The sequence below is a fragment of the Falco rusticolus genome, chromosome 7, assembly GCF_015220075.1.
Source record: "Falco rusticolus isolate bFalRus1 chromosome 7, bFalRus1.pri, whole genome shotgun sequence".
In the NCBI taxonomy this organism is placed as follows: Eukaryota; Metazoa; Chordata; class Aves; order Falconiformes; family Falconidae; genus Falco; species Falco rusticolus.
In genome coordinates, this window is record NC_051193.1 from 50,427,382 (window position 1) to 50,451,645 (window position 24,264).

At 44.5% G+C, this 24,264-nt stretch overlaps 1 protein-coding gene across 5 annotated transcripts in view; it reads left to right on the forward strand.

The window, feature by feature from the left end:
* Positions 1–506: 506 nt before the first annotated feature.
* DPF3 (double PHD fingers 3) overlaps positions 507–24,264 on the forward strand; it is a 176,939-nt gene continuing 153,181 nt past the window's right edge. For all 5 annotated transcript variants that reach the window (XM_037394205.1, XM_037394206.1, XM_037394207.1 and 2 more), the window contains exon 1: positions 507–575. In XM_037394205.1, coding sequence (XP_037250102.1) covers positions 544–575 — 32 coding nt within the window. In that variant the 5' untranslated portion in view covers positions 507–543. The remainder of the gene's footprint in view (positions 576–24,264) is intronic.

Here is a 24,264-nt window from a genome sequence, read left to right on the forward strand (position 1 = left end):
GGAGCGGCGTGCCCTGGAGCCGCTGCCAGCGCCGGCGGCTCCCGGAGACCTGGCGGGGAGAGAGCGGCCCTGGAGGCAGGGAAGCAGCCCGGGAAGGACGCCGCCGGGGAGCGTGTGGAGCGAGCGGGGCGCCGCGGGCTCCTTTCCGCGGTGGGGCACGCCGCCTGGGAAACGAGGGGCAGCGACGGCGGTGCGAGGGGACGAGGCGCGAGCCCGGCTGTCCCTCTCCCGGCGCGGCGCGTTAGAGCTGGAGAGCGGCGGGAAAGTCTCCCCCGGCCCGCCCTCGCCCCCTCGATCCGCCCCGGCGCGGCGGCAGCCCCGCCGCCGGGCGCTGCCCCTTTAAGACCTGCTCGCCGCCAGTTCCACCGAGAGGGAGTGACCTCTGGGCTTTGACAGCTCCCCTAATAACTAGCAGAGCCCCGGCTCCGCCCGCGGCGCCTGATTGGTCGGCGGGCCGGTATGCCGCGCTCTGATTGGCTGGCCGCTTCCCCTGAGCGAACCTTTAGAACTCCGAGACACAATATTCTGTTACATTGTAGCAAAATGGCGACTGTCATTCACAACCCCCTGAAAGCGTAAGTAGGAATCAAAAATGTACATATTCCGCGTGGTTTAAATATGAAAAAAGGCGCCTTTCCGGCGCCGGCTGCCAGCCTGAGCCGGGTGCCGGCAGCCTCCCGGCGGGTCCCTCCTCCCGCCCTCCTTTCTGCCCCAGCGCCTCGCTCGTTTTTTGTGCAACACATCTCCGCAGCTCGCGCCGAAATTAACGAGGAAAAATTGTTCGGCTCGCGCGCCGGTTAATTGGCGCCCGGGCGCGGAGGGGGGCGGCGGGGCGGGGAGGCGGCGGCGGGCTGCCCGCTGCTCCCGGGGCGCCGCGCGGGGACGGCAGCGGCGGCGTCCCGCGGGGGTGCGCGCACTTGACAGCGTCCTGGCCCCGCGGTCCGGGCGGGCTCGCCCCATCGCTGCGCCGGGTTCGGCGGGGTGAAGGACCGGCCCAGGGCAGCGGAGGGGGGGGGGGCGGGGGGAAGGCGGCTCGGTGCGCGGTGCCTCCGCGCTCCGGCCGCGGCGTGGAGTTGCGTCCGCAAATCTTTGCGGAGTTGCGATGTCTTGGCGAGGGAGAGCGAAGCGGCCCCCTCGCTTCGCAGCCGAGGGGCGCGGGGGCGGCACGGCCGGCCGGGCAGCGGGGGCACCGTCGGCGCATCTCGGCGTTTGTGCGGGCGAGGGAGCGAAGAGGGAAGGGAGGGAAGCAGGCGTGCGTGAAATGAATGACTCGGGACTGCCTGCCGGTCGTTGATTTGGGGCAGGAAGTCCGGAGATCTGTTTTGCATACGACAGGCTTTCGCTTTTCGAAGTGGCAAAGAGAGTTGATTGTGTTTCCATCTTGAGAGTGGGCACAAGCAGCCGAGGGCTGCTCGGACGGGATCTGACCCGCTGCTCGCGGGGACACACGGGCAGGGAGGGAGGGAGCGCGGGGGCAGGTGCCGCCGCTGCTGCGGCGTTCCGGGGCCCCCGGGCTGGAGCGAGGCCGCTTTACGAGGGGGACCGCGGGAGCCGCTCGGCGTCTTCTGGATCGCGTCCTTTATTTTTCTTGTGGTCTGCAGCGCACGCCGTTAATCCCTGAAGGCATTAAGGAGAGTGGGATTTGGCACCGTATGTGGGGAGAGGAGCTGTCTTAACCTTTTTAAAACGACTTCTCTGCTAACGGGGGCAGCGCTCTTGCTGTTAAAGCAGGGAAGCAGAGTACCTGGCGGTGACGCTTCGTTTGCACTTTCTGGCTGCGCTGAGTGGGTGTTTTTATACCTTTGACTTTTCGGAGATGAAATTAGGGCTGCGAGGTGGTTGGTTGGCTTTTTTTTTGTGTGTGTGCGTGCGTGCGTGTGTTTGGTTTTGGGTTGTTTGGTTTTTTGTTGGGTTTTGTTTTTTTTTTTTTCACCGACTCAGGTCTCTCTGGCTGGTGTCGGAAAAACACTTGAAGATTTTTCCAGGGATTCCAGCCGCTGTCTGTCTGCGATCTGGAGGGAAAGGAAAGCCTCGAGCTGGGCAGGGGTGCTGACATGGTTATCAGCTCTCCTGCTCGGCCCTGGCAGTAAACCTTTGCTTTCATTTACCCGTCCTCTCGGTAGCACCTTATAAAAATCCGCGCGAGAGGGAAGCGCAGTTGTCGGGGGGTTAACCAGGGAAGTCGGAGTATCCTCATGGCGGGGGGGGGTGGCGGGGGACTGAACACGCTCCGAAAACCGCGCGGAAGAGACGGCGTGTCCCCCGTTCGACGGCGGGTTTAGTACTTGTGCGGGCGGGAGCAACTTCTGCCCGTGCCCCTCCCGGCCGCCGGGCGTTGCTCCGGCGCACCCCCCGGGGGCCGCGCCGCTCGGCTCCACACCTGGGCTGGGAAAAGCCGCTCAGGTTTGTGCTATTCACCAGCAGTGCCGGTGGCGGGGAAGCCCGCCTCGGTGGCCTCTGGGGACGGCGGGCGAGAGGCGGGGAGCTCCCGCGGAGCGGCGAGCGGCCGCGGGCCGAGGAGCGGGGCGCAGCCGTGGGATCACGCCGGGCGGCCGCCCCCGCCCCGCCGGCGGCCGGGACCTCGCCCCCTCGCCTCGCACTTCGTGACACCGTGGGGCTCCCGACAGGCGCGGCGGAGCTCCGGGAGGGCGGATCCTGCCGAGGGGCGGCTTGTGCCCAAATGAATCGGGGGCCCGATCCCGCTGCTGCTGAAGTCGGGGAGGGCACGATTAGGCCATTTATAATTAGCATCCTTCTCCTCCCCTCGCCCCAGGGGGGTGCGAGAGGAGGAAACAATAGACATCAAGTGCTGGGTTCGGTTTTCTCTGTGTGCCTTTTAAAGTACTAATGCGATGTGGAGGACACAGAACTGGTACTGGCTGGCTGACACCATCTGCGTTTTTTATTGACAACTTGTTTAATAAAACATTTTATAATTTTCACTTATTCTTTAAAGTTGCTGATCGGGAAACAATACACAGGTAAATAAATTATGCATGGGATAAATTAGGACAAAAGCGGTAGGACACATAATAGGGGAAGGGATGCAGTGCACAGTATTTTATCCTCGTGTGTCCTTCCTGACAATGAAAGGGAGCTGAATGACATTTGCATTTCCTCTGTCTGCGTTTTGATTGTATCTCAAAACCCACAAACGCCCCCTACAGAAACTGGCCACACAAAGGTTTTGCTCTGAGATGGGGGACAATGTAGACACTGAGAAATCCTAGCTCAGGTATCAAGCAGCTCCCTGCGTGTGCTTGTGCATTTAAGTGTGGCCAATATTCAGTTTATCTCCGGCCCTTGGACACATATGTGGCCTTGTTCATGCCAGACTAATCTCTTGGGATAATGTATGACAGTGTACCTGGGCATCTGTGGGAACATGTTACATAGAATAGCTCCGTGCGTGGAGTCCCTTCTTAATGATTGGCACCTCCTTACACTCAGCTTGCCTCTTTCTCCATCTAGTGCTCTCTTCTCACTTTCTAGTTCTCTTTTGGTGCTTTCATCCCTTTGCTCTTCTCCACTTCCTCTGGTGATCGAATCAACCTGACATGACTGCCTATTATTTCTGCCGTTTAATACCTTGTTGTTTACCAACACAGTGCTACAGGCGAAAATATCAGAGATCTAAGTGTAACAGATCTGCAAGGGAAAGGTGGCAGGTGTCTGGATAAACACATTCTTCTTCATCTGTAGAAAAGGCAGTATTCAGGTAGCTTTGATGGGACAGCCGTGGAATTGAAGTGCTGGATTTGTTGGGTTGTTTTTTCCACTTAGTCTGTATACCTATCCCTATACTTTTTCTATCTTCTTTGCCGTTGGATATCTTAATATGGTGACATTTGAGCGGTGCAGAAGAAGAAACAAATGCAGTTTAAAAGTATTCTGAATTACTTCAAATGTCAGTCAGAAATCTCAACGGACTTTGTAAACATTAATTAATTAAACCTCTCAACACCCCTGTGAAGAAAGGATTATTGCCTTTGTTTTATGGATGGCTAAACTAGGATAAAGTGATTCAGAAACTTTCTATACAAAGATCAAGTCCAGAATGCAGCCGTTCAACTTCCAGTCTTAGCATCTAGACCCATTTCCTCCATCTCTGCCTTATTAGAGATGTGCATATGGTACTGTAATGCATTTAATGTAATTAAGACCTTGTAATATACGAAGTCTTATCTAGAAGCAGAGCTGGTTTCCCCCCACCTCTTTTCTGTCTTTACTCCCACAGGTGACTTTTATTTCAGGTTGTCAATTAAACATACTCACTGGAACATATGTCAGGCTATTGCCTTTTCTGCACATGAGATTCCCTCATGCCGTATAGCGCTCTGCCTAGAAGCTCACCAGAGGAGCTGTTGCCTTCCCATAGTTTGGCCTTGGAGTAGCAGTGCTGCTGCTCTCCCTTTCTTTGCTCAAGACAGCCTGTGGGACAAAAGAAGCTAACTCAGGCTCAATTGCTAGGCTAGGTCACTTGCATGCTGACTGTATTGTTGGATAACTTTGACGTGCTTGGGCACACCTGTTCCCTGCTGGGTATTTGGGGACCAGATCATCACAGACATGTGTGCGCAGTGCTGTGGCTGACCTTATAAACCCTACCAGACCTGTTCTGTCTGTGTTCCCGCTGCAAACACACAGCAGCAGTCAGATTTCTAATTGCTGTACCTTTTCAGATAAAACTACCTTGACAGCCAGCTCTGACCCCTGGGCTGCCAAATGGCCGTCCTTGTCATGAAAAACTCTGTGGCATGAGACACCTGTGAAGAAATGGTCTGTGCTCACATCCCTGTTTCATGTCAGCAACTGACCAGTGTGGGTCTTGGGGTCTTGTGTGGCAAAAGTATTTCATTAGTGGTAACTTTGGCTTGAATTCAGGCTGGGGACTGTTGACTGAAAGGTCCTCTATCCCCTTATGCATCCCTGAAACAGCCCTACATCCTGATTAAGTGCTCGTGAAGACTGATTTTTTTTTTTTTTTTTTATGTTGTTGCATAAGCATCTGGTTGCTGATTTTTAATATTAAAGTATAACATGCAGTGCTGCTTTCAGCAGGTGGAAGCAATAAAATGGACGGACAGTTAGGTTGCCAGTTCAGTGGTTGCAAGTGATGTGGAGGTGATTTTACTGTGGCTTTGCAGAAGGGAATTTTCTTCTGCTTGACAGAACAGAGTTGTCGGGCACATTAAATTGTGTACCAAAATCTCTACAGTATTTCCAGTGTGGCTCTGATGTCACTTAAAAACACAAATGAGCCCTAGTGTCATACGTTTCAAACCAAAACTGTTGTCCACATGAAAACTGTATTTTCTGTATCTTAGCACCAGCTTTCAGAGAAAGTGAGGGATGAATGTTATTGTATTTATGCAAGGAAACATAAGCATAAAACCAAAGTCGTTGGGGGGCAGAGAAGCCAAGTTAAGAAGATCTGAGGATACACTGGTTTGAATATGAGAGAGTCTGATAAATGGTATGTTACTTGTTACAGCATTATGTCTGGTTCCATGAGTCGCTTGTGCATGATTAGTGGTTGCAGTGCTTTTGTAATTTCGTTTTGTTTGTGTTCCAGCCTTTCACAGTCTGTCCAAGTTGCATGGATGGATGGAGGTTGTATCACAAAATTGTCACTGAAGAAAAAGTTTCTAAAACACATTGTGTGTTGTGTGTGAAAGCAATATTGAACTGAGTTGTGTTAGAGGCCCAAAGATGGTTTTTTTTGGAGTGTGTAAAAATTTCATGGTAAGCATATGTCCAACGGGCTGGGTGCGTAATGCCTGTTAGGTGGGATTCACAGTGTCCCAGTGGGAATAGTTTACCCAGACCATGCAGAAGTCCAGTACACAATGCAGAATGGGGGGGTCTGTCTGCACTTTGAGTCATGGCGAAGGTAATACGGCTCATCCTTTGTGCAGCCTAATGAAAATTGATTTCTTCCTCTGCCTTCCTATAACTGGAAGTGTGGTATTTGGAGGTTGTTCTCAAGAGCAGACTTTGTCCATCTTGTATATCTGTCTTCTGCGATTTATGACAGTTGGCTGTACCTCTGCTGTCCCAAGATGAGGCATTCCAATCCCACCATTGGCTGAGAATAAACCATCTTTTAGGATTATTGTTTGCCAAGTCTGGTGTTTTCTCACTCTGGTTTGTCTTTCATGTCAGAGCTGAATTTCTTTGCTTCGTAGATCAATTTTACAATCTTGGTATTTATTCTGGGCTCATCACTGTGTTGTCTGTATGTGATGTTGCCTTGAGCAAGAACCATCCCTGTATTGTTTATCCCCGAGGACTTGTAGGAGTGGAATGAATCTGTTTCGGGAGCTGACGTTTTTCTCCCTTGGACAGACCAACCTCTGATCTGAGGATTCCCTGTCTGTGGTGGCATACTCCCACATGCAGAGAAGCAGCACCAAGGCAGCATTGCTTAAAGACTGTTCTGAGGGCTTCATTAGGACTGTACTGTTCTTCTGGCTTTGCCTGGCAGTTTTGCCCAGGATGCAGAAACTGAGGTGTGTTAATTGCTTCCTCAGTGCAGGTCCCAGTTTTAGCACTGGTTTGTTTCTTTTAAGGAAAGTTATCTCATCAATGCAATCTAAAAGAAAGTATACTTTTAAAATCCCACCCTCTTTTTTTTTTTTTTTTAAACAATTTTTTTCAGATGGAAGTGCTTCTTTCTTGTCTTTAAAAAATTCTCTACTATTTGTGGAACAAACCCAAATACACTGGATTAATGCATGAGAAGCAGAAAGAGGTTTTCCTTTCTTATTTCAAAAGAAAGAACAGAACTGCTCAGTGTATTTTCACTGTCTAAACTGAGTGACATGTAACACAAATATCATGAGCGAGTGCTTGAATACTGAATGTTTAAAGTTCTTATTTATCTTTAATAGCCTAAATTATTACAACCATGATACTTTTTTTGTAAAAAAAAATTGTTATATATGGTTTATTTCCCAGCAGAGCATATTTTAACCACAGATTCCCAGCAGATGTCTCAGAGAAGAATAATGCAGTGTCTCAATGGCTGCTGGCAAATATCCTTCTCACACTCTCAACCCCTCCAGTATGGGAATAGCAGGAGTATGTCAGCATGTGTCTCAGTTTTCAGGTTACCTGCCTGAGCCAGGTGCGGTCAGAGAGTTGCAATTCCAGCTGCATGGAAGGCTTTACTGGTGCTCCAGCACTGTCTGAGGGGAGGCTTCACAGGGAGTCAGTGGAGCAGCGAGAACAGGGCAGGGATGGGTACTGATGAGTGTGCACTAGGTGGCTGTGATCAGCAGCGTGTGCTTGCCAAATCCTGATTCATTAATTTCGTGTTCTGCTGAGCTGTAGCTAGGAGAGAGTTCCCTGCTCAGGTGTTGATGGGGGCCAGACTACATCAATGTTATTCTTCCGGTGAGAGAGGCTAGAAGTGATATTTAATATTGCAGTCCCTTGTGACAGAACTGATCCAGCCTAACTGGGGATCATCTCTCCATTCATACAACACCAGGAGTTCTATCAGTCTTTGACATCTGATAATGCTGTCTTTGATTTCTGATAATTTTTATAAATTAATACAAAATGCCAACTGTAACTTGTATGAAATCTTAGTATGCAAAAGAAAGGAACCCCACGTAACTTACAGTTTCTCCCTCTTGTTTCTTCTCAGATTCTCCCTTGTGATACAAGATAAAAGTCTTGCTTAAGATGTGCTAAATTATCTGAAAACACGTGGCTTAATGCTTCCTGCCTTTCAGGTCTCAAAAACCTACCTAGGTTGGATGGTGTAAAGAAAATCGGGTGCAGCACAGTGAAATAAGGCCGTGCCCTGAGTTGGTTAATTCCAGTCTGCCCTACCGCATCAGCTGGCAGGGCTGATTTGATCTGATCAGATGCGGGCATGCTACTTCTGCCAAAATGCAAAGTACAGTGCTTATGCTGCTTTTATGCTTTGAGTTGGCTTCATGCTAGCTGCAGGAAGATAGATTATGCCTGTTGGAACAAAATTTCCTCTTGAAAACGTTTTGGGTGCTTTTCATGTTTTGGAAGACTAAGTGAACACCAGTTCAGTGCTTTGTGTCACATGGCTTTGAAATTTTTGGTCTGGTTCTAGGAACTTTGCAGTTTCTAGTCTTCCTGTGGATCCACAGCCTGATGTGGTTAGCCACAGAGTTGGGAGAAAAATTGAAATGGCTGGAGTTACAGCCCAGATAGTTCACTACCCAGTGAACAGTGCTATAGGGAAACCTATAATGGAGACACAAAGTTAGTGTCATGTCTTCAAGCGAAAAGTAATGTCCATATTCCCATTTCCTTCAAGACCAGTTTTGAAGAAAGTCGTCTGTGAATTTGTGACTGTTGAAGTATTTTGGTCTCAATATTGTTTCCTTAGAGACTGTGTTCAGTCAATGATGGGGACAAATATATTTTACGTTTATGATTACTTTAAAACCTATGCAATCTGAATAAGGAATAGTGGAAACAGTGGTTCAGAAACCTGTTTTACTGCTAAGCTCCTTTGGTCTTGACCATGAGTTAAAACTGCATCATATTTGAGGCTGGTATCCTCCTGAGTGTTCAGATAAATGACTTGCCAGTGTTCAGTATCAGAAATTATAACATGAACCCACTTGTATCTACAAGCCTAACCTGATTGCATTTGGTTTGTTGGTTTTTTTTCTTTTACTTTTTTTGATAATTACTGAAGACTGTTATTTTTAAGACTGTAGGGTTTTGTGCTTTCTCTGGATTCTTTATCCTTGAAGTTTTCAGTTCATTGGCATGTACCTATTAATGTGAAATATGGAATAAATCAGGAGCACAATTTTAATCCAGAGATTAGTACCTTTTACAGATAGAGTAGTGCAGGTTAAGAGGCATGTGAGATGTGATGGGTAGGGGTTGGTGATGGGCAGACTCTGCAGTGATCTCTTTCTCCACAGGTGTGGAGAAACCCTCTCAGCTGTAGCACTGACATACTTCTACTACTTTGTCATATCTGACTGACTCTTTAAATTTTAGGGCTCACTTCTCCAAGAAGGATGTGCCCCTCTGTTAATTTTTGTGGTATTAGTCCTCAGTGATCAAATGGCATGTGGATGAAAGCAATGTTAATACCTCTCCCGGTAGAATGGGGCCCTGAAGACTTCTTGCTTCTCTCTCTTCTCCTGTGCTGATACAAATGAATGGGAACTTGGTCAGGTTAGCTGGTGTTATGTTCATGGCAAAGAAGTATACCTGAGGTCAAAATCTAACAAAAAAATGTTGATGGGGGAAATATGTGGAAAAGCCTTCTCAATTTCCTGTCACTAGATCTGATTGGTCTTTGTTGATAGTCTCAGCTAAATGTTTTATCTTCTCCTAGCTTTCCTTTCCCTCACCTTCCAACCCTTTTCCCCCATTGACCTCTACAAGCGCAGTCCTAGCTGTTGATTTATCAGGGCAGGCTAGCTCAGCACTGTGTGGAGATTGCTTTTAATTAACTCTCTTCTTTTTTCCAACCTTCAGGGAGCAGCAACCCTTTAATGATTTTAATATTTTATCTGGATTTATATCCACCTGATGTGTTGTTTGTTGCTCTACTTCCTCACATGTTCTCCCTCAGTCGTTTTCCAAAAGGAAACGTTCGTTTCAGGCCCCTCACGCAGGATGAGGAGGAGGGTTTTTAATGGCTTCTGGACTGGGAGGATGGACTGCCTGTGATCTACTCAGGTGTTTTGGAGGAGGGTGGGGAGTATGAGGTGATGCATTTTGGTGCTGCCTTGGAGCAAGGCTCGCTTCAGCGGTCTGCCTCCATGCACAGGGAGAAGCAGCTTTGTTTCATGGTTGCAGCCTGGCAGATCAGAGCCTACTGAATTAAACCTGATCCCTGATTTGTTGTATGGCATAGATAAGTCATGAGTTTATTCTCAGTCAGGTATGACTCTCGTGCTAGTCAGGCTGACAGGTCTAATGGAGGGTCCCTCTTCACCTGCAAAAGACTACCTTTGCCTACTGTAACTCTACCAAATAAGATTCCTTCAGACTGAGAAGAAAGCAGCTATACAAAATTTCTCCCACCTGGAATTTCCTCTTTACATATCCTACCATGAGGATTTCAGGAAGTTCCAGCACAAAGTATTTGGGAAAAATATATGTTACTTGTAATGTAAAGTATGTGGCACTTTCATGCCAGAGCAGGAAAATGCTTTGTAATCATGTTTAAAGTAAACATCACAGTCCCTTTCACGAGGTTATTTTCTCCATTCTTCTGATGGGAGGAATGGCATGCACTGACTGACTTTGGTGATGGTCACACTAGTCACATCATCAACCATTGCCAGAATTGGAGGCTTAGAAGCCACATTGCTTTGCGTTTGATGTTGATGTGTTGAAAGTGAATGGGAATCCTTCATTGGTAACACTTCCATGGCTGAGCTGAAATTAGGGGCATGGAGGAAGAGTGGGAAAGTGAGTTAAGACTGTCTGCCTGGCTCTGATGGAAGTAGTTCACCAATAAATATCACTAAACCATCCTTAATGGTGGTGGTTTGTGCCTAGAGCTGATAAAGGCACTGTTGGGGTACAAAGATTTTACCACAGAAATGAACCAAGTGGTGAGTAGTTTTGCATTTCAAAATATACATGCTGCACACCAGACAGTCTGTTCTGTACAATTCATGCACTGAATTTAAAGTCATTGGTGTGAGCACAGTTTGACTCAATCTATTTTACAAGACTGTAAAGTCTTTTTTTGTAAGTATGTGTAAGTGTATTTAAAGCCCCTTTGTTAAAATAGCAGAAGAAATGAAGAAGTTCCCAGATCTAGTCTGCCCTTACTGAGGAAAGTGACTGCGAAACACTAGCTGAAAGGAGCATAGTCATGGGTGCTACTTATCAAAGTATTGGCAGTGCATCACTGCATAAGATCATCTATGTCATCTGGCCTGTGGTTTGTGTTTGTCTTTCCTGTCTTCCTCTGCAGTATGCTTTACTTTAAAAAACTAATTGTTTGAGTGTATTTTTTTTCCACGTTGTTGCTGTGATTCCATAGTAACTCTCCTAGCATTCTCATCTGACCAGATTGCAAATGTATCTGGTTCAGGTATTCTTTCTGCTGAGTAGATCTGAAAGTGTATTCCCTCCTCCCCTATTATTAACTTTCTAGTTTTGTTTCCACAACTAACTTATCCACAAAGTCATAGGGTTAGGAGAGGCTGTCTCTCCTGACACATCTTCTGAATTCCTTGCTGCTGAACACACACCATGCAAAGTTGAAACCTGGCTGGCCCTCAAAGGGCAGTCTATTTCCCAGGCTGCTGTTTCCAGCTACCTTCTCCTCCATGCACCCCTCGGAGGGGAAGAGGAGGAACAGAGGAGGGGTGAGCACTCTGCCTTTGGGAAAGGCTCTGACCTGAAAATGGATTGCAATTCCAGCCGAATGGTTCCTTCCCTTGGTAACAGAATTGCACGCCTGGGCTCTGAGCTCTTTGCATTAATTCCATCTCTGCTAAACTTTCCCAGTCAATTAACCATGTCCATCTCCTGCTCTAGCAGCCACATGTGCCTTTGCTGCTGCAGCAGGGTTTTGGAATAGTAACTCCCTGCAGCCTTTGCTGCAGCAGTTTTCCTCCAGCAGCTTCCCTCAAGCATGGTTATCAATCAGGACCTGTCAGGTTTTTCCCTCCAACACATCTATTTTCAGGGCTGTAGGACTTTGACCTTTTGCTTTTGTCTTCATAAGTACTGTTTTTTCCAATAGGGGCCAGCTCAAATGCTGAGTGTTAGGTCTTTACACTGATACAAATCTGCATGAAAATTTCAGTCTTAGTGCGAGGAGATTGTGCTAAACATGGATATTTCTTTTTGTTTCTGTCATTTTGCCTCCCTTGGGTTTTAATTTTGCTTGTCAAAAAGGCCACATTAAGCTGGCCAGTAGTTCTTGTGTGGTGTTCTAGGCAGCACCCATAGTGCAGAGGTTTCCTTTGAGTGGTTGGCTAAGAAGACTGGATGAGAAAGTAGTGAGTTCTTGGAGGCTGAAGTGTCTGGGTGATGCTCACCCATGAGGTTTGATACAGACTACCTTTGAATTCTGCACATGCCTCTGGAAGACTGGTTTGAATGCTGGCTCTAGTGGTCTCTTGGCAAGGCATTTAAGGGACCATGACAGTAGCTTGAACATGATTTTCTGGCTTGTTGTACTACCATTGAAGGTCAGGTTGGGCTAGAGTGCCTTTTGAAGCAAGGGACTGTGCTTAGTATCTTGTCTTGAGCGTGTGGGTGAGCCCGGTCCTCTTTCTAGTGGGTAGGTACCTATGTCATAAAGGCTGCCATCCAGTTGGCATTAATTGGTTCCTGTGTGGGTACTTTCAGGTGAGAAAGACCAAATTGGCCACAGAGGCTCAATTAATAGAAGTGTAGGTTTTAAAGAGGGTTCTGGGTCTTAAATCCAGTCCTCTGGTACCATGTCAGATAATCCCTTTCATAAACTGCAAAGTCCTTGTCTTAAATCCCCACTTGGACTGTTTGTTCCCATTACTCCTCTTGGGAGGGTTCCAGAACCCACTGCTCTAATGGCTGGAAATAGCATTTTAATCCTTAGCCTAGCCCTACTTGTGGCCAGTTTATACCCATTTGTTCTGGTGCCAGCATGGAATTGTTAGTTTAAATACTATTGCTCCCTCCATGTCTTCCTCTCCACTATCATGCATTTGTACAACACTGTTATAAGCCCTCTCAGTCTTTGTTTTGATGTACTAAACGGTCTGTTCTATCTTTTACTTTGATGGCTGGAATATTTATTGTCTTTGCTTTCTCTATTCCAGCTTGGATTACTCACATTCAGCTTTCTTGAGTGTGAGTACACAGAATTGTGCTCTGTTTCAGGTGGGGATTTGTTCTCTACAGTAACTTTATTTTTTTATCTCTTCTGATCATTAATGGAAATACTGAATAAAGTCAGTTCCCAGACCATTCCTTTCTAGAACTCCAGAAGTAACCTTCCATCAACCAATTACTGTCTCTGTTAGGACTTTACCTGTGACCAACCCTCTTTCAATGTATTTTCAGTCATATCATCATTCTTGTACTAATCCTCAACTTCTCCATTTTCAGTAATTTCTCCTATAATACTGTATGAAACATTTTCCGAAAGTCTGAATAGCTAACATGATGTCTAGAATATCAGTGTCTTATGAAAGCAAGATGTCAAGTTACGCTGGCACAGGGTATGCATCTTACATCTTAGTTGTTTTCTTGTTCAGGAGTGTCCTTGATCATTTTGCACTTGAAAAAACTGCATGTGAGTAAACTTTTGTCTCAGTTAGCCTTACTGCAATGATTTGCAAGATTTGTGTTCTGATACAATTAACAAAGAGTATTTTATTTTGCTTGTTATACTTCAGTAATATAGTAGTAACCATGATTTGCAGTATCTGTTTAAAGAACTTGCTAGTAGATGTATGGTTTCATGTTGCAGTTCATGGGCAGAGATTATTCAGAATTTATGCCTTGACTGCACAAATGTCTTTGTGGCTTCCATCTCAGTCATGTCACTGAAACACAGCATTCCTTTAGTTCTTGGCCTATACCTACATTATATTTAATCTACGTACCATTCTAACCACAAAACAGCTGAACTTTCTTTGATCACTTTTATTTTGATGTCTGAAGAATATTACTATTTTTTAATAGCTTTTGCAAGTTCTAACTCTTGACTTTGGCAATTCTCTCTATACTTCCTGACCTTTAAGATCCAATTTTTCTTCTGTTACTACTGTTTTCTGTTCCTGAAGGATGTCTGTTTAATTTTGATGTCATTTTCCAAGGTAATTATTCAGCCAATAACTTCTCCAGTCTTTCCATATGAGTTTAAAACAATTCTTGCATTTTTCTCTGAAAGAAATTCCCCAAGTTCTGCTGTATTCCACTACTCCTATGCTTAAGTAGCAGGTTTGAAGCAATCAGGAACAGGTTTCAAGCACTTTGTGATGGTTGTGATGGTGATGGAAATTGTACAATTTTTTACCTGTTCTGCAGAAGACTAAGGCCATGGTGTTCTAGGGCAAGCAGGGGCAATTCTGCTTAATATTAAGTTGTTTTACTTAATTAGATCATGCCTAAATGTGACTTCTAGAATTTCATCAATGTAAAACAGTGCTGCATCTTTGCAACCATTAAGAAAAAATCCAAATGAGCATAAAGTTGGTTTTTTTTCTTAAATGATCTTGTTCCATTTTTCTCTGATGCTATTGGTCTTATTCAGAGAAGACTCTGTGTATGTGTTAAATATGTATATTTGTGTCCATGTATAATATAGGAAAGAATGAATGTATTTACAGATGGTGTTTAGGAAGACATGGTATTGTTCATTAATCAATGTCTTGGCATTTTAAACATTTCCATATACTTTATCAGTGTATGACAAAATTGGTATATGGTTCAACTCTTGCCTACTGCCAGTTAAACAGACCCACATAAATAGGAAGGATACATTTATACATTTCTTTTTTTCATACCGGAGGGCTCTGGGAACTTTTAAAATATTACGGCAGCCTTTGGGTCAATGCATATCCCAGCAATCCCTTGCATAAGTGACCTAAAATCGTGTGATCAAACCTCTTCTTCCCTCCCCATCTCTAGAGAGATATTTGTAATTAGATAAAATGAGGACAGAATATGCATAAGTATCTGTTATGCTGGGATTCCTGCCCAGAAAGGAAACTAATGGCCCAAGCTGGCCATAATCTTTTGCACCCTGTGTACTATTGACAAGGCTACGTCTTGAGATGTTGGGGATTCAGGAGCAGATTTTTCCTGCTGTCTTATGGGAACCTTTTGTAGATTGACTTTTTTTCCAAAACAAGTGGAATTACACAGCCTATATTTTACTTGTCATTCATTGTCGGGGATGTTTTGCTTGTAAGAGAGGGCCTGATTCTGCAGTCTCACGCCTAATGCAGTGGAAGTGAGTGTAAATTAGTGTTAGGTTTGGAAGTGTTTTGCATTCACTTTGCCCAGATGGAAATGACCACATGAAGTGCAAGACAGTGGAGAACTGGGTGGGGATGGAGGAGCTGGTTATTTTTTCCCATTTCATCTATCAATTACTGCTTGTCTTTGGTTCTTCAGAGGAAGGGATGATGGGGTCCTGTGGGCAAATTCAGCTCTCAAGAGGATCAGATAGGTGGCACTTTAGAAATCTGGAGGCTGTTTTATGTACTGTTGCCATTTTCTTTTTTCTCCCAATGCATATGGTACGTGTTAGCTCACCCCTCACAAAATTCTAGTTTTTTAGTCCTCTGCTAGGTTTGTGGGGTTTGTCATGTGACTTGGCAACATTGAAACACAAACCCTGGACACTTGTGAATTCATCAGTCTTCCTCAGATATTGCAGTTGTTGGTAAATCCACCAATGAAAAGCTTTTATTGGAGCAGGTGGGCAGTCTGCGTGCTAGTCTTCCTCTCTTGCTTTGCTTCCATGTCCTTGGGGTAAACGTCAGTGAAAGTAAGGGAAGTATTTTAGTAAAAGGAGTAGCAAGGTCATGCAAAAAGCATGCCCTCCTGCACATTCCCAAGGAAGGTATCTATCCAGCATTTCCATTTCTTTCCCTGGTGTAGCTAAATCAGGAAGTAAGACAGCCAAAGCCATGCTGAAATGTGATTCTTTTTTTGAAAGCATGTCCAGTTTGGCATCTTTGTGAGCTGAGAAAGCTTGGCTTGCTCTCTCTTTCTACTCACAATAATTTGCAGAGTGGGAGATTTGGGGTGAATATCTGTTTTCTGTGCTTACGAGGCAGCAGGAGCTTCTATGGCTGGGCTGGAATGTGTTGTTTCAACACACTGAATGTGAAAAAAAAACTTTAGCTTAATACAGGCTGTGGTTTTTGTTTGTACTCAGTCAGTGTGACTTCACTGAAGTCTAAAAAGTTATGCCAATGTGAGAGACAAACCACGTCTATGTTATTTCAAGACAACTGTACTACCAGAGAAAATTCCTTTTATTCCACAACCTCCCCCCCCCCCTTAATTTTCATAGTCTCCCTCCACCTCGGACATTCAGTAGTGCCCAATGCTTATAATATGGCAGCAAATGTTGACACCAGCAGCCACCTATGAGATCCTTAGCAGAAGTCTATAGCTTAATGTGCAGGACGAGCAGAAGATGACTTCTTAGTAACAGGGATGGGTTAGAACAAAATCCTGGATCTCAGCACTTCTTGCAAGCTTCAAAGATTGAACCTGGATCTGAAGTGAAATGTCTTCAATGGACAGGATCCAAACACCCACATGCTTTGGCAGAGCTCAGATCCAAATTTTGTCTACCTGAAGAATCAAGGTTCTGTTTTCATGTAGATTCTTCTACTAGTGAGAAGCAAGGGAAGGGATAAGACAGAAAATATGACACATTGGCAAAATTGTTTTTCAATACTGTTTTTCAAAGTTCTTTCCATGAGGCGTCAGCAGCTCTTAAAAATCACAGGGAGAGTGTACAGTTGTCGATGAGCCAGAACGGTTAAATGCTTTTAAATATTTGAGTTGGGTTATTCCTTCACCTTTCTTTCTCACAAACATGTCTGGTAAAACTCCAGTAATGAAAACACTTGCTTGGGGAGGGGGATGAAATCCTTTTTAGCGAATAACGATGGTGATATTTTATTCACATCATAACAATGTTAGCAATGGTTTAGGTTTGGCATTGAACATATACACAACATTTGCTCTTTTATACAGTATTGCTATTACATAGTAAAAATAGCACAATTGCAAAACTCATTTGTTACCCTTGTGCCAACTTTGTTCAGCTGACAGTTGCTGTTTGAACTTCTAAAGCAATGTTTCATCCATACGTTAATACCAAGTGTATGATTAATTCATTCTGCTTTCAGATGATCCTCTTGTGCCCTACAGCCCTGCATGGTAGTTACTTCCCAGTTTGACATACCCACAAAACCACTTCTGTCAGATAAGCTGTGCTCATCCTGACTGGTTCCATACTTCGAGATGGTAAAGAGCACCCACTGCCTTTACATTTCCCAGTACATTCCTGCACAGAAGTTTGTTATAGGCACTTCACTTCACTGAGCCATTTCAGGATGGTGGTATTCAGAAATTTTCATCTTTGCAGTGAGAGATTTGGACCTGTTCTGCAATGTCTTGGGTGTCGTATAGTCTCTGATTATTTGCTGTCTGTGAAGCATGCTTATTGTATGATTTCTCAGGTTGGTTTAATAGCAGTGTTTTGATTCTGAAAAAGAAAGAAACAAAATCAAGAGGGTAAATACAAGGTCAAGAGCATCCATAAATGAACACTACAAGTAGTGTTACATAGTAACAGGTGGGCAGCTGGCATGGAAGTCTCCACTGGATCACACTTAAAGTAGTTTTAGATTAACAAAGTAAAAAAACCCTGGGAAGTGGGAAGGGGGAAGAACTCTCCCCAGGTGAAATGGCGCTCCCTTGGGTAGTTACTAGCTGGGAACAGGCCGACATACAGATAGCCCTGCTGCTGCATCCTCCTGGAAGGCTAATTAGAATTCAGCTGGAGAAGGCACAAATAGATTTTATTTTAAAACCTTTTGAATTCTTCCTTGTTCCTGCTGTTACAGTTAAACCACACTTTATTTTAGGAAGTTTGTTGTTGTTTTCTGTATTTACTTCTTAACAGTTTTTCAGGTGAGGAAATTAAAATGGATAGGAAAGAATCAAATGCAAGAATTTGTGGGTAGACTAGAACCTGATCTCAGACAGGAGAATCAGTGGGCTTTTCATTAATCAATGGCGTAGAGAGGAGCCAAAAGTGCTCTTGGTCCCTAAGAAGTACCACTTACCTAGGAGTTATGTGGAGTGGTTTTGTTTTCTGACAAGTCTGCTCAGTGTTTCATTCAGTGTTTCCTTTTACATATTTATAAACATAAAAAGTATGACGGTGAACTTGATTGTCTGATTGACTGATATTAGACCTAATCCTTATTTGTTCCAAGATACCACTAAAGATTCCAGGGGCTGTCTAGACCTTTACTTAGTTGTAGCTACACAGTAGGGGAAGTGCTTGTGTGAGACATTTGTTTCTCTGCTTTAAGTTGGCAGCATACTTGCATAGCAATGATTCTTACAAAATCACTCCTCAGCATGCTTGCATGGGGTATCACCTACTCTAGTTGCACTGGTGCTCCCTGGGACTGCAGATACCTGCACTCTAAAGAGGCTTCGGGCTTCCTGGCAGTGCAGGCAAAGCTGCATTTTGCCTCCTTAAGGATGAGGGGCCAAGACCAGTGCTATTCCAGCTATGAGGAAGGAAGAATTAGGAAGAGCTGGAATGGAGAACTGGGGGAGGATGAGGCTTGCTTCTCTTCCTGCAGGCAGGGTAGAAGAGATGGGAATGGCACCTACAGCTGGGGAGCAGAGCTTTCCTCCAGTGGCAGCCACTCCCACTCAGCAGCCACCGTGACACGCAGCCAGGTTTCCAAATGACTTTGATAACATTCTCCTCTAGAAGCTTTTAAAGAAACTAAGCTGCCTTGGGAAGTCCTCCAGAGGAACAGTTGGTTAAAACTGTGGAAACACAGTCTGGAAAGAACTGGTCAGGTCACCTGTGGAGGCCCAGCTGGATCAGTAATTGGGCCTGCGCCACCTGATATTTGCAAATGATCTAGAAGAGAAAGTGGTGAGAGAGGTGGCAAACGTAGCTGATACACTGTGTATTCCAGGTGGGAAAAACACAATGTTGCTGCAAAGTGTTGAAGAAGGGCCTCATAAAGCTGAATGATTTGGCTCATTAAAATGACTGATTATGTTCAGTTTAGAGAAATGTAGATTAAGGCACGTAGGGAAAAACAATCCCAGATTAACATATGCAGAAATGGGAACAGAACTTGTTACTGACACTGAAGAGAAAAGTTTTGGAGTTGTAATTGATCTACCAAAATATGAGTTTTGTGCTCGGTAATGGGGAAAGATAATAGTAAGGTAAGAATAAGAAGAAAGAGACAGAAGGGAAGAGATGCAGGCTGAATGTTAGGAGTTACTATGAAAGGAAAGAAAATAAATGCCATTACTGTGACACAATATAAATCCAAGGTTTGCTGCATGTTGAATACCGTGAGCAGTTTGGTCTCTTTGTCTTGAAAAGGATACAATAAGCCCAAAGATGAACCGAGAAGGAAACAACGATGATCAAAAGGAACAACTTCTGTATAAGGAATTACTAAATTGATTTGGGTTTTCTAGTCTGTAAAAAGATTTCTGATTCTCTCTATATGAGAGAGGTTCATGAGATCAAGAGTATCACAGAAGGGGCAAATAGGGATGGATGTTCATTCTCTGTCTTGAAGCCAGGAGTTAGGACATCAAATGAGATTATCAAGTGACTGGTTCAAAAGTAACAAAAGGGGTTACTTTTTCACTAAATATTCAATAGAGCTGTGGAATCTTTACAATGGGATGTATGGGGTATTAAAGTTTACCTGGGTTCAAAAAGTGTCAGTTTCACAGAAGGAGAATCCTTTAATGGCTATTGAATACAGAGGTATCTGAATCACAGTTTGCCGGAGGTTGGGAGGATACACCAGTGCATTTCCTGCAGACTGTCACTCTATCTGGTCCATATTTTGTGTGCTTCCTTAGGAATTCCTTACTGGCTGAGGTTTGAGACAGTCCTGGGTTAGATGGACCTTTGGTCTGACCTGGTATGACCATTTGTAGGTTTCAAGGACTCTGACAGTCACATAGTACTTAGCAGTGTTGCAAGAAAGGCCTTTAGAAGTTTCAAAGTAAGAGACCCAGAAATGCAAGATGGAATTATGATTACTGGCTGAATAACGAGAGCTTTATTTTGCTCTTTGCAAAGTTTGCTCCTTCATGTCAACCCTAGGGGGAAATCTGTGTGCCAGTTCACCCAGGTCTTGCAACAACCTGAGACAACCTGTTTATTAAACATACGCTTTGGCTGCTATACAGAGGAAATGGCATGATCCAGACTGGTAATGCAGAGACTTGCATTTAGTTTCTGCCTACATCGTTGACTTTCCGTATATTTCCAGCCAAGTCCTGTACCTTGTTGTCCCTCTGCTTCCCTATGCAAAGAATAGATAAAATCCATTCTCTCTCTCCTTGAAGAGCAGTTTGAGATTAATGGTTGTAAAGTGCTAGAAGTTGTGAGTGAATGCAAAGTGTTTGATGTGGATTTGTTTAATGGACATTGCAATTAAGAAATTTGCTATCATCAATGTCTGTTCATAGGCCTCTCATCCAGACTGGATAAGAAGTAAAACCTGTATTCAGATTCATTCTAGAGGGAAAAAAACCCGAATTAGTTGTTTCTGTACTTATTAGTTATTCATTGGTTTGGGTTGTTTGTGTCAGAATTGGCAGGGTGAGCCCCAGGGAAATCTGCAGTGGTCTAATCTGACTAGAGGAAACATTTTTTATTTTGGTCCTTTCTGTCCTGTTGCACGGTTTCTTTTTGGTTTTGTGCTCTTGCTAGGTGACTGTTCATGGGATGAATTTTCTAGTCATGTCTTAGATTCACAGTCTTAGGTGACCTTTGCTCTTCCATGTGGCTCTCTTTCTGCTCCTGTGGCCATTTGCAGATGCGTCTTATAAGTTATTATTTATAATGAAAGGCAGCTGATGGCACTTGCACGTAAGGTGGTTGTCCTGTCCACATTCTGTGCAGTAGCATACCTGAATCCTGATGAGAAGACAAAGAGTTGCTTTTGTTCAAAATTAAGTGTATCAGAGGCCCCAGAACTTACCTTAGCACTTGCTGCTGAGCTAGATGGTATCAGATTTCAGGGAGACATGGAAAAAATTCTTGCTGTCCAGCTGTTGTGTCCCAGGTACCTGCTACTTGCTTACATCAAGTTTCAGCAGGGAGGTATGTAGCCATGAACATAACAAATTCTGTTCCTAACCTTCTCTACACACATTGGAAAAATTGAATGGATTTTTTAAGGCTTTCCCTCCTTTGGACCAACTAGACTCTGTCAGGAGAGATGCCTTGAATCTGCTTGACTTCAGAATTTCTGGGAAGTGGTTTGGTTCCTGTCTGTCATTGCTATTACGTCTGATTGCTGTGGTACTTATGCTGCTCTGGTATAGTTGGGGTATATGGGTATTTCAGCTCTACCTTCTCTCTTTCCCCACTCACAAAAGCCCCATTTTGCTCCCTTTTCCAGGGGAGGGGGCCTTCTAATTTGCTGTGCTCCCACACTGGGGCTCCTCCACAGGAGACATGTCTTTACACAGGAGTGGCTGCTGCCGTATGTCAGCAGAATGATTAACAGTTGTGTATTAGACACTTTATCAGGCATCTGAGGATGTTTCCAGGATACTGTACACACTGGGTAAAAGACATTTAAAAATCCATCTTTTTCAGTGCACTAGCTAGTTATTAACACAGCTTTCTACAGTCAGGAGGAAGCTCTGATGTGCTGCTTTTATGTATCAGCATTTGAATTCTTAGACATCACGTTTTTGAGAAATCTCTGGAGATGAAGCACAAACTTTGGCAGCATGACCAAGAAGACCTACCTGATTGCCTTGACTACTGGGATTTAAGTGCTGGGATTGCATCAGTCCTCCGCCTCAAAGCTGTTATGGGTCAGGAAGTGTGGGAGAGGACCAGGTGGTTGTGTAAGCCTCCTCTAAGTTTCACTGATAAACTTTGAGACACTTTTCAAAGAAATAGCTTGGACTATGGGGTTCGTATGGAGAACCTCACTGCAGCAAAAGAAATTAGCAGCTCCTGTTAACATACCTGCTTGGTGTTTGTACATGGAATAGTCCTATTTGGTATGGGGGTAGTCACAATATGAATGCAAGTCTCCACTGCAAAAGTGAGGGCAGAAGATGTGCAATTGCTTTGTGACATTTGAGTGTTTTCTAGTGCTTACTGATGGGTTCACAGGGCCGCTACAGGTGGCTGCTAGGAAGATGTGTGTGGACTGTGAGGAGAGGCTTGCAGTAAAGGAAGAAATGGCATCTACCAGTCAGGATAGGGCTGTCTGCAGGCAGGACCTGTAGAGCCATACTAAGTCATGTGGCATGGAGCACACATGCCACACTGAGTGGTGTTAATTGACAGTTCCTAAATGCCATTCTTTTCCCCCAATAAACTCTACCCATCTCAAGGTAATGCTCAAGTGAATCCAGCCACTGCTCTGCACCTAAAATTGCAATAGTAAGCTGTCGAGATTTAATACAACACCGACACCAATATGTTTTATTTCATTCATGCTATTCACCCTGGAATTTATTTCCACTTACACTCTAAGCCACTTGTGTGCCAGCTACAGCTTTTTGACTTGGAAAAAAATGGTTATTTGAATGACATCTCTCAATTTTATGTAGTTTCTCCTTCCCCACATGTAAATTCTGTATGAAGGCCACCGTGCCCTCCTGCTCTTTGCATAAGTGTTGAGAGGTACCTAAACACGACTTAGCAAACAGTTATTCTATGCTATGCAAACAGTAACTGTGCAAAGGGCATTCACCCCAGCCTATGCTGCTAGTGGTGATGCTCAGAGGGTGGTCTTGTCTGAGGCTTCACTTGTTAACTTTATTTCTGATTCTGTGTACATTGCACTGCTTCACTATCTGCCCAGTGACCACAGGCATCCAGTTATGAAGTAAAATAACTGATTAAAAAGCCCACCAAACACAAGAAAACACCCAGTCTAGTTTAGGATATGCCACCTTTTGAGCCAAGTACTGAGGTGTGTATCGAACACTTGAAGTGCCCATGAAAATGGAGCAAAGTATGTTAAATGAAAATAGAAAACTGAACTCTAATTCAGTATCAATATTTCAGTTTCTGGGAGTATTGTATCTTAGTTTTACTTTCTGCATTTCTCTGTGTGTAGTTCCAGTTCTAGTTATGGTTAAAGATTTTCTCTGCCTTTTGGGTGTCTGAAAATGATCTTCTGGCAGTTTTAAAGTGGGTAAAAATACTGTGAAAGTGTTAACTTTGAGTCCCCTCCTGCAGTTTAACCCTTCTTTTTAGGGGCCCAGGGATACTTTCCTTGCCAGTCTTCCAAGCTCAATCCCAGTTTTTGCTCACCTGATGTCATTTTTTGGTGGAAGAAAATAGAAATATCTCTATGTGTTAGGATATTCTATTTCTTTAATTCCTGGAAAGGCTGGAATGAGGTGGGGGAAGATAAACAAATCCCCAATGAAGTGATGAGTTACCACTGTTGAAGTAGGGCAAGAGGTCAGGACTGAGGGAAAGATTGGAAAGAAAATGTGTGGGTGTGTGCTTACATGTATGTGCTGCTGTGCTTTGAGAACGAGTCAGAGGAAAGAACTGCAGTTACGAAGGCATCCAGTCCTTTAAAATGTTTGCAGCATTTTGATTTGAAGAAACCGGTATTCCCATGGAACAGGAGAATGTATGCAGGTTTTTTAACTCACTAAACTCTTGGTTTCCCTGTAATTGTAATAGGGACTCCTCCAAAATGCAAATTCATGTGTCAGCGCTCTCCTCATATACTAATCACAAGTAAGGTAGTGGTGGTGGTGGCAATCTTTCAAGTCCTGTGGAGGGTGTGAAAGCAGACGTGAAGGTGTGGTGACACAAGGAGTCTCAGAGAGGACTATTGCCTGGATTCTAAAGCAGAAATGTTTTACTGGAAGAGGGCTGATAGGGAAGGCTCTGCAAGGGGAAGTGACTGGCAAAAGGACATTGGGGAATGAATAGGAAGCATGGTAGAGACATGGTAAGGTAGGAAAAGAGGTTTTTGTAGGCCAGAAGGGAAAAAAAGACACAAAAAGACAGAATATAACACAAATTAAAGACATTTCCTATAATTAATTCTTTTAAAAATTACTATTAACTAGAAATCAGTGTTGTGAGTAGCTCCCACTAGGCTGTGATTTCATTGCACTAATTGAGCAGTTTCTGACCCAAGGAACTTACAGCTGGCAGTTACCACTGGTTCTGGTCCCTGCTAAGTAACGGGATGGGCGTACGTTAGCAAATGGAGAGCATGAGAGCAATTAGCTCTCTTGTTCCTTGGAGAGGATAGCTTGTGGGGCCTGGTGTGATATCCATGGGTGTAATGTTGGGATTTTGTATGAGAAGGCTCAGATCTGGAAGAACAACAGCAAGATCTTCTTTCTAGGCCCAATGTGAAAAAGTGACAAGGGAGAGTTTGGGCAGGGTTGCAGTGGAAACAGCGTGGGGGGCAGTCATGGCAAAGGGGAGTAAAACACAGCTTCAGCAGTAGGTGCCAAAGCTGGTGACAATTGTGTTCCTGTTCCTTAGGGGAGGTGTGAGGCAGAGACCCTTCTGTGCATTTG